The sequence below is a fragment of the Telmatherina bonti genome (assembly GCF_933228915.1).
Source record: "Telmatherina bonti genome assembly, chromosome: 17".
NCBI classification, from domain to species: domain Eukaryota; kingdom Metazoa; phylum Chordata; class Actinopteri; order Atheriniformes; family Telmatherinidae; genus Telmatherina; species Telmatherina bonti.
In genome coordinates this window covers 12,680,536-12,698,047 of record NC_136615.1, presented here as the reverse complement: position 1 = coordinate 12,698,047, position 17,512 = coordinate 12,680,536, and the positions used below count along the sequence as shown (strand labels likewise).

Here is a 17,512-nt window from a genome sequence, read left to right as displayed (position 1 = left end):
TTTATAGGCAACCCTACCTTAACACACCTGAATAAAATAAAGGACTCCTTAACAGGCTGCAAAGAACTTGATAAGGAACTTCAATAATCTGACTCAAGTGCTTTGGAGGAGGGACATGTCTTAAACATGCAAGGCAGTGGGGCCTGAGGACTGGATTTGAGAAACACTGGTCTAACTGGTGACATCTGACACAGTGGCAGTGAAGCCACCGGAAATAGGGGGGAAAAAAGCACACACACACACAACCGATGACGACGTTGCTCCACCTCATGATGCCATTTAGCAACAGATGAGCGCCGCTGCATGTTCATTTCGTGCAGCCACGATCAAGCACCGCGATCACCAGGGCGCATACAAGGGATATTTCATCCAACAGTGTAATGTTTGTCAGGATCGCGGCGCGTCCCTTTCCCTTAGCACCGTAGCTGGCTTGCATGCTAACAGCTTCCTCATCTGACCCACGAGTGTTGTCGCTGGCTGCGAGTTTTTCCCCCCCGTGCACCGCTATGGATGTGCTGTGGATGGTGCCGCTGCTGCTGGTTCCATTCCTGATGTGGACCAGCAGCACGTTTGTTTTTTATTTCAAAAAGTTCTTCTACGTGGCATGGATGATGCTCTTGGCCATGCTGGGGATCCCCATGTGTTTACTAAAAAGCGGAGGCAGAGACATTGAAAATATGAGGTGAGTTTGAAATGTCGCTTGAAGCGCCGTCTGACAGCTAGCCGTGGTTAGCATGTTAGCGGGCTAGCATCGGCAGTTGTTGATATTAAAGGTTCAGGCTGGGCTGGCAAGCAGATTTCATTTGACAGATACTAATGGTGACATTAACACGCTGTAACATCAGTGGCAATTTTATATTGAACAGGTATGGAATCATTTTTAGAAACAAATAAAAAACAAAAAGGAAAATATTGAAAGCATTTTTAATAATGCATATGCTACATTAGCCCTGTTGACACATTGGCACTAGGGAGACGTTAATGTTAGCTCATGTTGCTAACACTGGTTTGACACGTTCATGTTAACGTGGGTAAACAGTAATTGTCTTGTTTATGTCTTCTGCAATAATCTCTGCTAGACTCTTTCCAGTAATTTAACTTATATTGAGTGAGTACATCAGTCTGTCTATTGAAAAACTGTTTTTTTTTCCCCAAAGAAACAATAAATTCTGTGCTATTTAAATATCCTTAGTACTAATTTGAAACGATGTATCTCATTTTTACTTAGTTTTAGGGGGATACCTGAAGGCATAACTGTACAGATCAAATATGCAATTAAGCATTGCATTCTGAAATTGCTGTTTTACCATGTTTTCTAAATAGATAGCGCTGATTATTAAAATGTGTTGTTCTCTGAAGTTTGCATGTTTGCAACCATAACTCTTAAAATTCATTAACATAGTTAAGTTTAGGATAGAAAAGGTTCTGAAGAATATCATTCTCTTGTCATTTCCCCTATCAAGATGTGTGTTTTATTTATACGGCAGACAAATGTGACCAGGTCAACTGATAGCTGGTAAGGTCGAAATGTGGTACCCCCTTTATTTGTGTCCAGTGTGCTGCAGGGGGCTTTCTGTTGTGATTGTTAAGTCTTCTCAGTGAGGATGGATTGCTGCACACAAATGACTGCAATCCAGTAATTACCTTGAAGAGACAGATGCCAGTTGGCAAGTTTCCTCTGATTAGAATTGGGTTACTGAATAGTTATGAGGCTCATCTCCTCTGTGCAACCTCATGTGGACCTGATCTGCTGACAGTAGCCCTGTCAGTTGCAACAGCAGACCTCAGAGCCTAGGTGCACTAGGAATAACTATTTCCCAGTCATGTTAGCCGTGTTGGCGGTGTTATGTTGCACCGGTGTACCATCCTGTCAGCTCAAAGGTTATCTGGACCTGTTGACTGCGACAAAGCGACTAAATCGGGGTTAGACCTTAAACAGAGAGTGAAAAGACCTTTTCTTTTTCATGGATGTGTGTTTTACAGACTTGCCAGGCCTAGCAGAAAGGGCTCAGTGATTCATCAGGACAGAGGAGTCTGTCACAGGCATTTACTGTCACACAAAAGCTTAAATTCTGGGGTTGACTGCTGACTTCGCAGCTGACTTAGAGGAACTTGTAAACTGCAGGGCCACAACCAGCTTGTGTGTGTTCAGTCAAAAAGATCCATGAAACCCAAATTAAAATAAAGATTGATTTTATATTTTTTGAAACACTCCTGCTAGATATAAATTTTTTATCAGTTATATTTACTGTATGTATGCTTTTATCTTTGCTTTTGTGCTTTTTTCCCCACTTATACCAAGGGGTTACAGGTATGTTTCCTCTTATTTAAACCGTAGACTACTGTGTACTTCTGAAAGATAATTCATTTAATGTACATAATTTCCTATAATACTTAGAAATAGAAAAATCACAGGAGTGAAAAAGACTCAACCATATGACAGAGGAAAACAGTGGGATGCACAGTACAGGATTTTGCGGCGACAGTCTGAAGGATGTGTGATGAAGGTTGGGATATCTGAACAGCAGAAACGTGGGATTAAGATGACCCAGCTTGTTCAACTTTAAAGTTTCCCTGCCAACCTTAGATTGATTCCATTTTGCCTCTTTAAGAGCTGATAGTCATTTTTTGATGAAACATCAAGGATATCGCAGAGGTTGAACTTGTTCTTTGGTTCATAGTCCATCCGTCTCGGGTAACCTTTTCCTTCCTTTCTGAAGTGTAATGATAATTATCTCTGTCACTCTCAGCTGATCCTTGCCCTCAACTGTACAACTTTCAGCTTGTGAATAAGCCAAACAAGTTTTATAATGCTACATTTCTTTTTGTTGGTGTAGTAGTTTTAGGGATGAAAGGTCTGAGTTTTGCTCTTATCTAATTGTGATCACACACTGCAAGATCAAAGGTTCCTACAGACTGATGATGAAATTAACACAAGTATAAAAGCTTAGTAAATTGGTAATAAAATAATTCAGCCAAGGTAATTTAACTCCCTTTAAACTTGGTGTTGCTGCAACAGACAGTTGTTGCAACTCTGAATTTTTTACTTGACTAAGTGTTTTATCACTGTAAATGTGTTGAAAGATACCCTGAAGATTACACTATGGATTAAAGGTCAAAGTTGATCTCATGATTCTTTTTATAAGACATTTCTCTAAACTGGGCAATGAATGCTTAATTTTCCTTAATATTACAACAGTAAATATAGTCATATATAAGTTGGGAATCTCATTCTAACACCAGTTTGGAGTCTAAGTAGATAAACAATGAATTTAAGTTCACAATGCACTAAAAGTATAAAGCGGTTTTTGGAAAGATTTTAATTTCCAATAAAAAGGTTCATGTATAAAAAAAAAAAAGGTTAAAGGATTTTAGAGTTTATATTAGCAATGTTTGGTGATATTCATGATTGACATCAATAAACTGGCCAGCAACTTAAATAATTAATAAAAAATCTTTGTTAAAATCATTTAAATATTCCAAATTCACAATTAACTAAACTAGTAGAGCTTGTATTTGCAAGGATGATGGTATTAGATGTACTCCAAATGGTTTGTGTGGAAGTTTTTTGTTTGTTTTTTGTTTTTTTTTTGTTTTTTTATGGAAAAAATTAAAGTTTGTTATGGTGGTAATAGAAGTACTTAAGAGTAGTTGGTAGTAGTTAGTAGTTTTATATGTGCAATAGAAGACAGTCAGGAGTTTGAGCATATTTATAATTTTGTAACATGTTGCTTTTGTTTTATTTATTCTCTAATTTGCTTAACTGCGCAATGTTTACCCAAACAGACCATAATCTAATGTAAAAGAGACGTGGTGTGAATATCTACAGTGTAGTGTTTGTTTAAGTTGCTGGGCAGTGCTGGTTGACATGAGTGTGTACACCAGTCACGTGGCCATAAAACTATAAACTGTTGTCTCAACTTCATGTATGTTTAAGCTGTGTTTTTGTAATTTTCTTGTGGATAAGACTTACTGACGCATTCGATTTTTTTTTTTTTCCTTTTTGTTTCTAAATTTTTCTGCCATAAATAATAAACCCCCAGCCTCTGACCAAAGAGTTTATTCTTCTGGTGCAATGCCAGGTTTCCTGACTGGGAGCCTGTTCCATGGCAGTCAAAACAGAAAGTAGTTTTACTTTGGGGGCATGGGCTCCAAACTGACTCTGAAAACAGCTCAGATGGGAAGTAAGTGGCAGATATCTTACTCCATCTCTTCAGCCTTGTAGCTACATGTATCTTTCATATGTACAGTCTATGTCGAGAATCCGTTTCTGTGTTACTACACAATACGCTGACCATGAAACATGATCACAACAGCAACAGATCAATTGGAGTCGAGCATCTATGTTTAGCTGTGTGCATTGTTACTGTATGTCCTGAGTTATGTGGGTATTTAGTTGCCACAGTCCTTGAAGGAATAGAGATTCCTATATCTTGATGTCATTAGCTGAGGCAGACCGGAAAACGTGATTCAGATGAAGAACGCAGTCTTTGTAGCCATGTTGGTTAACATTTGATGCTACCTTACATCGTTGTTCCATTTGGCTGTGAGTTACCTGACTTCCTGTGTGCAGCTGCAGGATAACTGCACTTCATGTCATTTAGTTAGCAGTATGCTCCTGGCACAAGGAATTGGAGAAGCTCTCACTGCTTTTTCACTTCGTTATCCGCTCCAAGCTGGCAATATGGTGATATTAGCCATCTGATCATGATGGGGAACCGAGATAAGAGGAAGGGAAGATGGATGATGGGCTCTCTGTGGCTTTGCTTACTTTCTTACAGGCATTCAAGTGATATTAGGGTAAAGTTGACAATAGAAAAATCAACACAGTAAACTGATACAGTTAGTAGACTAATTTCATTTGCAGTATTCCTTTATATTTTCCCAACATTGTAGCAAATTCTGCTTCAAGTAAAACATTTGGGAGGTGCTCATGATTTTTCATATCATGTTATCTACTATAAAATGAAAGATCTTATTTGATGAAGAACCTGTAAAAAATCTTATTTAAAAAAAAAAACAAAAAAAAAAACAGCCTGTTACAGTTCAGTACTACAAGTTTGTCATCTGCTTCTATCCCCCAGGCACAGAGAAGCAGGGCATTTATCTACAATGCGATGAAGCTGGAAGTTTTTTGTTTTTTATAATTCAGATGAGGCTAATTTGACTTCACATATGCAAAATGTGTTGAACTCAACTGCTGTGTAATGAATGTATGTGTCAAAAAACCAGAATGGCGGCTGGATGTGGCTGAGTTATTCCCAGAAACAGAAAACAAAACAGAGAAGATCTTCAACTTGTTTGTATTTTTAGACCCATTTAGGGAAAAGCAATGTGACAGCATATAGTTTTTATAGTTGTACCTTAGATTTGCAATTATAGTTATAATGGTAATGACATTCCAGTAGAAGATGCCATAGAAAACATGTTTTGGTCTATTGACATTCTGCTTTCGGCTTGTAAATTTTATGTTTCAAGATGAAACTGCTCAAATATCATGTAACATTAATGACTTTTACTTCCAAGTTTACAAACCTATATTTTTTGGGTAAAAAATGTGAAAGCAAACTCTGTTGTTGGTGTAGTGATAAAAGCTGATTTTTAAAAAGCTGACTTTTCTGCCAGAGGTTGAAGAAGTGACCGTGTGGAGAAGTAGGACCATTCAAGTTAATGCAACAGAAGCCAGGATATGGATGGTTTGCATTCACAACAATGCATGTCCTATTGTATGAAATGCATATATTTATTTATTTTCATATAATTCCATTGTTTATATGCATGCCAATTAAACACAAATTGATTGATTTCATGTTAATAAAACTGTACAAATTTGATTCAGTTGCTAAAAGAAACTTTTAGCCTGAGCAAAAACAACAATAATAGTAATAATAATAAAAATTCTGATCCAGATTGGCCTAGAAGTTGTCAGGACTAGTGTTGAGACAAAGTAAATGTTTTATGCTTGTTGGATAAAAAGGGACATTTAACAAATTCTGATGAATTCCATGCGAAACAGACATTAAATATGTTTTTGGTTGCTAGGGTTATCATTTGAAACATTTTTCCTCTTGTTTAGAAATGTATTTTTATACCTACATATTTACTGACAATTGGCAATTACCTTGTACCATGGTAAAAGATGATTTGGAACTAAAAGAAAAAAAAAAAACCAAAACAATATGACCAAAGATTTTTTGTGTGCCTGCTGTCTTTAACAACCCTGAAAGTTTTCCTTGACAAGTTAGATTTCAAATTATTAAATCTTCACAGATTTCAGACTTCACAGAAGTGCTATCATTTGTGTTTGTATAAAGGTCAACGTATGAAACTTTGACAGAGGGTGTAAACTGGAGGTGTCTTTTGTGAAGAAATGTTTACTCTGAGGTCAAAACATGGTGTGTGTGTGTGTGTGTGTGTGTGTGTGTGTGTGTGTGTGTGTGTGTGTGTGTGTGTGTGTGTGTGTGTGTGCTTTTTTACCCCCTTTTTTCCCTTTAACTACATTCATCTTCCATACATAAAAGCATTGTAGGTTAAAATGCTAACTTAATTCATGGGAGGCTGTATTTATTTTAGTTTTTATTTAGTTTATTTATTTATTTTTGTTATGTTTAGTCTTGTTGTTATTTATATATTTATTTATTCAACAATTCTTCAGAGCACTGTTTCTCAAATAGGGGTACATGTACTGCAAGGGGTACTTCAAGGCATTCCAGGGGGTACATGAAATTTCTTGAAAACGTTGATCTTTTTATGTTTTCTTTAAAACATCCTTAAATAAAATAAAATATTTTTATAAATATTTAATATATTTCAGTAAATGTAAGTGTACTTTCATGTACTGAATTTACATTTAGATGTGCACCATTTTATTCCTCCCAAAATTCCACATTCCGACATGAATTGAACCCCATCCCTTACGAGCCAAATCATGTCTGTCAGTCAGTGTTGCCTTGACAACGCAAACAATGAAATCCTAGTTGAAGCGTAGTAGAGATGTGCAAAACATGGTTCAAGTTTAATAAACCAAACACAAATGACGAAGTGCTGTATTTCATGTTTTTTCTTAAATGTACTTTGCAGTGGTTAAGGGGTACTTGGCTGAAAAATTATTTTAAAAGGGGTACTGTGTTGCAAAAAGGTTGAGAAACTCCACTTTAGAGCATAGATGAGAGCTCTGTATCAACTGCTTGAATGAAAGTGTACGTTTCTAGTAGTTGCTGCAGTTTTTAAGTGATTCTGTTCAGGTTTAAAACTGCATGGTGGATAAAAGTCTTAAAGTTGTTTAAATTTGTTAACTTAAATGTCAAAGTTTACCAAATTATACAACTTTAAATTTGTTAATGTCAAAGTTAACCAAATTAAATTAGCTTAATTTTTTTATCTTTGATGTTAAAGTATTATAAAATGTTTTCATTAAGCAGTTAGTTGGGAAGTAAAATGGCTAAAAATGGAGAGTGAAGTCCTACGTCTTATGCGTGTTTTTACAGTGAATTACTACCGATACTTTTTCTGTTTCCCTACTACTGTCCCTCATTTTTCTCAGTAATACGTTGCAACCACTGGCATGTGCCACGTGTTTAGTGTGAGACGCAGGCAGGCAAGCAGATGGTAAGACATTGTTTCTGAAAGCTTATTAGAGCATTAAACCAACCACAGGCAATTCTTTAATTACTGCTACATCTCATAAACACCAAGCGCTGATGTTGATGTAAAACATCATTAAACCACCAGATGTACATCTTCTTTTTTTTTTCCATATATATATATATATATAAGGTAAAGCTGATTGATTTGTCTCATTTAAAGTAGAATTATAGATATCTGATTATATATGTGCTGCAATATTTTCATGGCCATCTGGTTATATACACTCCACAATTTGCTCCAGTATTTCAAAGCGGGGTTCTGGTGCTGTTAATGAGAGTTTTGGACCAGGGTGTTCCTTTGTTTATGCAATGATGGATTTGTCTGTAAAACAGATCTTAATTTAAATTGGAGGCCACAGAAGGCGTGCATGCCTGTCTGTTAATGTAAGCAGTTCATGTTGGGAGTAATGTATACATATTCCAGTTCATCATTATGGTAAATCACTCCAGAAAACCATCTGTCTCTGAATTCAAACATGGCATTGGTACATTTAACTCCCATCAAATTAACTGAGAGCTTTGCATATCTGTGAAAACAAACCCACACTTTCTCAGCACTGTAATTACCGGTAATCTCTCTTCCTCCTCTCCAGGATCATCCGCTCCATGGTTCGCCATGTCAAATACTTGCTGGGTCTTCGATTTGAAGTAAGTGGTTGGGAACATCTGCAGACGGAAGGTCCCTATGTCATCATTTCCAACCATCAGAGCTCCCTGGATGTTTTGGGTGGGTATTGCAATATCTTTCTTAGCATAAACATGTGAGATTGATAACAATTTGGATTACAGATTTGAACACAATTATCATTTTATTTAGCGCAAATAATTTAGGGGATTGTATTTGTATCCTGTAAACTAAAAAGCAATTGTTACTAAACACACATCTCATACTTTGCCAACCCGGTTTGTGTAGAACCTTAAACTGAGTGACAGTCACCATTGTCACCTATGTTGAATATTTTTGAGTATATTAAATTGTCATTGGTTTTAGATTGAATGTAAATCTGAAACAATGTTAAGAGTTAAAGAAAAGCAGTCCAGCTAATGTGTTTTAAACACAGGCTGAATGTTTTTTGCTGTTAGAAATGAAGGATAAACCGAGATGGCCTCTCAGATGGCAGCTTTTTTTCCTTTACTAATCTTCAGAAACTTGAGTTGAGAACAGAATTGCAGCATCAAGGGGGAAAAAAAAGTGAAAATGCTCTGAGCTGTCGAATAATGAAATTGACACGCTCAGTTTTGTACTTTTTTTTTTTTTTTTTAACTGGAAGGGCAACCAGCAGTGCTGTGCTCTGCAGGAGACACAGGTTTAAGAATTGTACCATTAAGCTCTGACAGCTGGGAGTTCTGATTGTGGACCTGACTGTTAACACAGTGAATCTTCTCTCCCATTAAATAGACAAGCTGCTACTGCTTAATAGGGCCAGCATGTATTATTTATTTTCTGCTCCTTTGTTCTCCATGCAGACCCCACTAGGTGGGGAATGGAAATAACCATGAGAGTTAAGAGAAACAAGGAGGTGTTGATTAGGTGTTCAGGTCTTTGCATTTAATCACCTTCTGGTTTAAGTACTGACATCATTACTCAACTTAAAATGAAATATGAAAGGAAGGAACTGAGGAAGCTTTTTCCAAAACGTCTGAACTGTAATGAAGTAATACAGAGTACAGTCATTTACAGCGTGTATTCTGTCAGGGCTCCTTCCTGGCTGTTGCAGTGTTGCCTTTGGCCTGGACGACGTGTTTTAAATTGTTATTTCTAAACAATAATTGTCTGCTTCTCCATGGTGAAGTAGGATGCTGTACTAGGTTTCTCTCTGTTCGTGGTATGTCCAAGGCTGCAAACACCACCCCTTTTTATTTGAGCATGCATTGATGTTGATTGGAAAACCTTGGGTTGATTTACTGGTTGATAACCGGCTTCGTAGCTTCTCTAGATCGTCAATATCTGGATGAGTCAACCCAGGTACTGAAGAGATATCCAGGTTATGTTAACCTCGCTTCTTAGTACAGGCCTCAGGTACAACACAATGTCTCTGGTTTTCTACCCAGTTTCTACACAAGGTTCCGAACACTCTTAGCCTGACTTGGAGCACATTCCAACTAGGGATGCACCGATACCGATATCAGTATCTGTATCGGTATCGGCTCAATACCATGTGTGTGTACTCGTACTTGGTATTAATAAAAGTGTACCGATACCGCAACCAATACCACACTAGTCAAGCCAGTGCAGATGGATTTGATGACATGCTTCGGACATGGTTTAAAAGAAATAAATGCTTTGAACGTTAAAATGTGACAAATTTGGAATGTTAAAATGTGCTGTCACATCATTTAACAAATGTTGACAAAACTCCATGACCTTGAAGCAATTTTAACAGGATAGTGTCTTCTGTGAATTTGACAAAATGACTTCCTTTATAGGAGGCCCTGCAGTTGTTTGTACACAATATAAAACAAGGGAGAGAGCGCACAGTCTTGACAGGATCCAGCCCTGACAAGTGCCCCTTCACAAAACCATGCTGACTTTATTCAGTTAAAAATGTAAGATTGAAGAAAAGATTTAATTTAGAAGTTTAAAATTAGAAGCAAGAATTTAATGTGAGGATGCTTCTGACTGAATAAAAATCAGTAAAAAAAAAAAAAAAAAAAAAGTCTTGTGTGGGACGTTGGAGTTTTAAGATACTTGTCCACTCAAAAATAAAAATCCTAGCACCATGCAAGCTTTTACCTGCCTGGTAAGCAAACTTTAAATAATCTAATAGACAGGCTGAAAGCATCTCATTGCAAATTACTTTCTTCTGAAAGAGGAGATGTTACAGCAACAAGCCTGAATTCATACAGTTTTCTTGGTCTGCTAGTTTTAGGAACTGGTATAATTGTAGATATTTTCCACAGAATCTGGCCAAGAGAAGCAGATTATATATAAAGTTACTTGACTGAGCTGGACTGTACAGTCAGTCAGTGGCTGTTGACCTGGATAGGCTCACACCCTCACACCATCCCTTCGCTGTCTAGATGACAAACAGCTGGCTGTTGACCTGAGTGTTTTGCACTGTAGGGTTAATGAGCTTTTGCGTAAAAGCCTTGCCAGTAGCTTAAAGTGACATGTTTTTTTTTTGTTTGTTTTTTTTAGAGTGAAATCAACATCATTACATCAAATTTCATTTAGATCTGTTATTTGCTTTTTCTGTTGGTCTTATTATGTTGCATTTCACTGCAGCTGCACTCCAGCTTTCTTGCAGCTCTGCTACAATTTCAGCACAGGGGTGTTGTTTTGAAGCAGCTTAATTTATAACTCAGTTACAGTGTATTTGCTGACATTTCAGCTTTTTCTTTTACTGGAACTCTGTTTGCTAGAGACTAATTAGGATGTTGCAAGAGTACAACCCTCATTATGCCTTTTAAATATATCATGTTTTAAACCTTGTATTTAATTGTGGTTTCTTCAATATAACAATTTTATGACAATGAAATAACGTTATCCTCATCTCAGCTGCCTCGTCAATACTGCACTTTATTTGCACTGGTTGAATTTCATGCTTGTCTCCTCATTTAAGAGCAGGAACATAAAAATAACAAAGCAGGAATGCAGTTCAGCCAGATAATGTGTACACTGGCCATTAGTCAAGGTCTGTTTTAGATCTGCCACCAAACTGTAGCAGTGCAGTGTTAAACAGGCAGATCGGAAAGCCAGATTTAGCATCTGAACCAGCAATCGGGACGTATATCATTTTCAAACTCATACTTGTTTAAGTAACAACTGCTTATCCTGCTTGTGCATGTTAAGACAGCATCGTGCTTAACTAGGGCACATTTACGGATGCTGCATTCCAGCTATGTGCTGACACTCAGAGTGCTGCAGATCACTGTGCAGCCACAGACTCTTTAAAAGTTGGTTTGATTGGGCTTTGAAGATCAGAGAGGTTGGAATCAGCAGTTATTCCAATAAAACACCTCCACCTGTTTCGGATTTTATTTCCTAACATCTAAATCTGGAAATTGCTTCACCAGAGTATGTCATTAAAAGCTTTTGGTTCTTGTTTCAGCTTGTGTTTTTGTTTTTTTAATTTTTTGCTGTTGTTGTCATTTTGAATGACCTTTCACGTTTGTCTCAGTCCCTAAATCTCAGTGTGGTGGAGAGTAATAAAGCAGAGGTGTGTCTTTTTCTCTTTTCTCTTTCTTTCTGTCACAGAAGTGTTTCTCTGTACCGGTGAGTGATGAGGACAGGATCAAGGCCAGGGTAGTGACAGCAGGAGGAGAGCCAGGCATCTAATTAGCACTGAGAAAACTCAGCATGAGGCCGAGTTGGCATCCACGTTACCATGTCAACTGCTACATCCGGCAATTAATGGCTGTTTTTTGGAGTTGACGTGATGACATTGTTTGGAACTCACTGTACTCTGTATTTATAAATGTTTCCGGGTGTGAATCTAAGAAGTCACGATTCAATTCGATTCTGATTTTTGGGTCGACTATTCGATTTAGAATCATTCCTCAATTCAAACAGATTTTCATTTCATAATCATCACACTTGAGGAACAAAATGTGCTAATTTCCCAAGTAGCTTCATTCCTCTATAAGCTAGAAAGAACTGAGAAATTAATGGGGCCGATTCGATTTAAACTGTGACATGTATAAATCTTTTTTTGCTTGTCATTTTTCTTAATTTCAATTCATTTCAATTTCAGGAAAAAAAACAAAGCAGTAGCCAGAACATCATTCTGCTGCTATAATGCAGACAAGTAAAAAGATCAATAAAAAACAATAAAGATTAGAAATTTTTTATGATGGAATGTTTTTAACTTATTTAAAAAATTGGTTTTTAACAAAAGTATAAATTTTAAAATTGTTAAGCAAAAAATCCCGTTTTATTTATTTATTTATTTTTGAATCATTTTTTATGACTCTAATTCCTACCCTAATAAACTTTTTGTGTAGTTCTGTTGACCGCCACTAGAAGCTACATTCATCCATTCATTTACACTTGACCAACACTTCCTAGTTAAGTGTTACGTACTACTGTATTTTATTAGATTGACAGAGGGAACGTGGGTTTCACTGTTTGGTTCAAGAACATTTAAACTTGTCGTCTGGGGAAATTTAAGCGACCGACTCTTCTTCCTGAGCTGCAGCTGTTATCATTTGATCAAGTGACGTAAATTCAGCTCATTTCTCTGTGTTGTTTGGACATCACTCGATGCACAGAGGCTGATAAAATACGATAACTCCCACCAATAAAGGGAGAATCTGTTCTGTCAACAGACTTTCTATCTCATGCAATCAAGCAGATAAAAAAGGGAAGGTCAAAGCTCATTTCAAACTTGAAACACTTGACTAGTCACTGGTGTTGCTGTACATACTGAATTGGGCTTTAACAAACCCCTTTGTAGACACCATACTGGTGAGAATCAACAGATTTTTATTGCTCCCAAACCATTCAATAAGACACGACTGACTGGTTTGTTCAAATGTGTGTCTTTAAGTGCATGTTGACTGGGGTTCCCTGTTCAGAGAGCAACATAAAGATGTGCTGTACAGAAGATCTTTTCACATGCTAGGAAGCACTTATGCTAGCATGTAGCATACCAAAATAACAGGGCTCAGCCAAAGGGCTACCTGTGTGTTTTTCTTTTGGTTCTTTTCAACCAAAAGAAAAACACACACAGTTCAAGCTCTAAATAGTTTCATTGGAACATCACAAACACTAAAACGTCATCGTCCACTTCATTTAGCTTCTGCTAACTTCTCTACTTCAGGCAAACCATACAAACAGGGTGTCATATGGAAGCAGAGACAGTTCATTACAAAGACACCCGTCTCATCACTGTGGGACTAAAAGTCTGCTTTACTGATTTCATTTTACTGTTTTGTGGTCAAAAGTTGTAATCCACCTCAAAAAACTGTGCTAGTCCTACAATTCTGTAGTTTGAAATGAATCCTGAAGGCCCTGGTAGTTTCCGTTAGGATGAAGGGAGGGTTTACCTTCATAACACCTCTATTAAAATGAAAACTGCACAAGTTCCCTTTTTTAGCTTCTGCTTTTCCACATGTACTCATCAAGCATGACTTTACTACTTCCTGAAACTAATGTGGTTTCTTTGTTTCTGGAGGCGATAACTATTTTAATCATCTGCTGTAACACACATTCCCTAATAATCTGACACGTCTCCGCTTTTCTTTTAAAACCAGGATTATACATAAAGACCTTGTAGTTGTGAAGATATACTTCATTTATTTGTCAGTTCAGACAGGAGGCCAGAAAAATGGGCCTTATCAAGAACAGGTTAAGTGTTTCAGTGCTTGAAGAGAAAACTTCTTTTCTCTCATGTCCCAGGCCTGATGGAGATATTACCTGACCGCTGCACCATGATTGCAAAGAAGGAGTTAGTCTACGCTGGCACGGTGGGCCTCATCTGCTGGCTGGGCGGCATCGTCTTCATCAACCGCAAGAAGACCAGCGATGCCAAAAGCGTCATGGCTGATGCTGCTAAAACCATGCTGGATGAGCAGGTAAGCAACCGCTTCAGTCTAAAAGGGGTCACATCTTTGATTTGAGGTGCTGTTTTAGAGAAATCATGTGGAATGATTAAATCCCTGCTCCTTCTTTTGACCTCAATAGATCCGACTGTGGGTGTTCCCAGAGGGAACGCGTAACCAGAGAGGTGACCTGCTGCCCTTCAAAAAAGGTGCTTTCCACCTGGCTGTTCAGGCACAAGTGAGTACATTTGATGTCCTTGGATTTCACCTGACATGGTGTGTTCATATGAGGCTCGGCTGTCCTGTCCATATACTCTGTTGGTGAATTAAGTTGAAGCACACCTTCATCCTGTTCATTCAGCCGACCCCAAGTGAAAGTTTATGTGACTCTGGCTGTGTTCAAGGAAACTTCTGCAAACTTTCCCAAAAGAGTGAGGGGCTAGTACTGTGCTGCTTCTAGACACACGAGGGAGCTAGCAGCCTTATGTGCTGCAGGACCAAGTTATTCATTTCCCCAAATGAAAGGCACTTTGCTTTGAGTCTTGTTTTTGAGCCCCTCTCATTTGTTTTCCATACAGTATTACGCATGAAATAACTCCTTACCTTAAATTATTAGAGGAGATTGTGGACACAGCTCTCAACGTGGAGCGACTGCAGAGTAATTCACAGCTCTGTTGTGTGCATTTATGAGCTTTATCTCTGCATGCATGCATGTGGGAGGTCTCTGTTTCACAGTTGATGTTTCATAGCACAGATTCAGGGTCAGACAGGTGGAATAAATTAATTTAAGGGGGAAAAAAGGAAGAAATTGTTGAGTAAAATCTGGCCAGAAACCACAACTTTGTTCACCCTAGGAAACTATGTTGTGTATGAGCCCACTTTTCCCAGCTTCTAAAGATTGAAATCATTTTGGCTCAGGTTTGCATCAGAGCCGAGAGGCTGCAAAAATACAAACCTTATTGCTCCTCATTAGCAGATGTGTAACTATTTCTATAGTGGGTCTCCAGTGGGGGAGTCTGCTTATGTTGGAAAAATAACTCAAACATGTTGATGTGCAAGCACCTCTGACTTGAGTCTATGTTGTAGTTTTCCCTGTTGGCTTTGCTTTACACTTGAGACTGTTCGGGGCTCCGTGTTTGCTTCTGCTGAGTTGTAGTGTAGCCTTTCCATTTGTAGTCAGCCAGCCAGATTGAGTGGAAGCAGGACAGCCCCCAGGGGGAGACACGTTTGGCTCAGCCTGTGCCGTTGAAGGGCCACTCGGGGCCTCGAGAGAGCAGCTCGGCCTCTATTAGTTGTAGCAGAGGAGACTGAGATTGCTGGAGACACGCTGAGAGAATGTAACTTTGCCACTGTCGAAAATCTCTTTCTTATCATTTAACTCGCCTAGAAAACAGAGGAAAAGAGGAAGGAGCTGCCTTCAGAGGTGGCTTTATTGCTTTTTGTCTTCTCTTTCAGGTTCCCATCATACCAGTCGTATTTTCCTCTTACAGCAGCTTCTACCTTCGGAAAGAAAAGCAGTTCAAATCAGGTATCCCGGCTGGATTTTAGTCATTGTTTCTGCTTTTTTTCTTTTTCTTTTAATTGCTATATGCAGATTTCTGATGTTAGAGATCTTTGCGTCTGCAGGGACCATCAGATTGAAGATCCTTCCAAAGATTGACACAAAGGGGATGACATCGGAAGACATATCATCTCTGTCTGACAAATCCTTCAACCTGATGCGCTCGGCTTTCCTGGACATCTCTGACTCCGTAACCCAGAGCAACGGGCCCACAAGGCACTGAACATTTGCCATTGTATCGCCACCTTTTCTGCCCCTTTCCGAGACCCCACAGATCTCCCCGCTTTCCCCAGGTTGTCCCGTTACCTGGCCAGGAAACAACATGATACAGGTCTCTTCTTGTCTAGTTGGCGCCTGGTCCAGGCTGCCTCTGGCCTGACCATACAGCACAGTCAGTCCCGACCCTCAGCGCTGCTCTGCACGCCGTGAGTGGAGTGACGGACGGCAAGCCGAACAGTATGGATGTGTGTTCATGCATGCCTTTTTTGGATGGCTCTGTCCACCTTCATCCTTGCTTTGGAAAAGCCTGGCTTTGTTAAATTTCTACTTTATCATCTTTGTACTTTCTTTGCCCTCCCCCTCCCCCCCTTTTTTTTTTTTGTCTACATCTGCCTTTTGTTTAGCAGATAAACTTTGGCATTTTCTCTTTTCTGTCCATAAATGTCACTGGATATTTATGCGTTCCTCTCATGCTGCCTTAGTTTTAGTTATCTTTGGATGCACAAAATACCGACACACATTCAAAGCAACCCATTTTCCTTCCTTCCTTTTGCTTTTAGTGTGCTCTCCCTTTGCATTCCAGTCTCTTGCCTAAAGACAAACGGAGCGGGGTCTCCTCAAGAGGTGGAGTGTGTGGAGGTGAGAGGTCGACACTGGTCGCCAGTGGACTTCTTTAGCTCTGTCACTATGAATTCAAATCGATATCCATACTGGCTCGTCAGATCAGTGACCAATTTCTCCATGACATGCGTCATGATGTCAGAAAGCGAGGAGTGCAAGACGCCATGTTTAACAGTCGCACCCCATCTGTGCTGAATTAATGGACTTGATGTGAACTGATGAGTCTCCAGTGCCGTGTGTTGTTTGTGTATCCTGGTGCTTTTCTTTCAGTTTCTTTCCAAAACATTAGAAATGACTGACATGCAGCGTTGCAGCAAGTGTCTTCTATGTTTGTTTTCTTTATTTATTTTCACCTGGGATTATTTTGTTTCACATGTTTTTGTTCCTCAGTGAGAACTCAAAGGTGAACATATTCAAGATGTGTCTAAGAAACAAAAAATAGAAACAGAGGTGACTTTGTTTTCTGAAGCATTGTTGTTCCAAAGTGCAAGCTACCTGCTGTGCCATGACAAAGACTTTGTATAAAGTTAACCATGTTCTTCTCTTGCTATTACCTGGATAATCAGTCATTTGACTGAGTAATTACCCTTTACCAATGATATAAAGAAGACATTTCTGCGTTTAATTTATGTTTTTTGAGAGAGATAAAGCTTAAACTGGTTTTATTTTCTAATTATAAATGGAATAATAAATATAGAAGTGTAGAGTAAAATCCATTCCTAAAAACAGTTTATTAACCACAAATTAATTTTTTTGACTAGCTTAATGAGAAGTTATCCCTAATTTTATTCATGTTTTGATTCAGTTATGACCTCTATGGAGAGCATTAATTTATTTTAAAAGGTTTATGGAAGTTTTGGCCTTAAGTTCGATTGGTTGCTGCTGTCGCACTTTGGATTGTTTGACAAGTTCACTTATTGATTTACGTTGGATATTATGTACTGACAATAACTTGTAGCTGCATATAGCTGACTGAACTGTT

General features: G+C 38.4%; 1 protein-coding gene across 1 annotated transcript; it reads left to right on the top strand.

The window, feature by feature from the left end:
* Positions 1–506: 506 nt before the first annotated feature.
* On the top strand, positions 507–15,913 carry agpat2 (1-acylglycerol-3-phosphate O-acyltransferase 2 (lysophosphatidic acid acyltransferase, beta); the record flags this gene model as incomplete). Its single annotated transcript, XM_079256285.1, has 6 exons — positions 507–682; positions 8,240–8,373; positions 13,987–14,162; positions 14,272–14,367; positions 15,585–15,657; positions 15,756–15,913. The coding sequence occupies 6 exons, from the start codon at positions 507–509 to the stop codon at positions 15,911–15,913; spliced, it is 813 nt and encodes a 270-aa protein (XP_079112411.1).
* Positions 15,914–17,512: the final 1,599 nt, after the last annotated feature.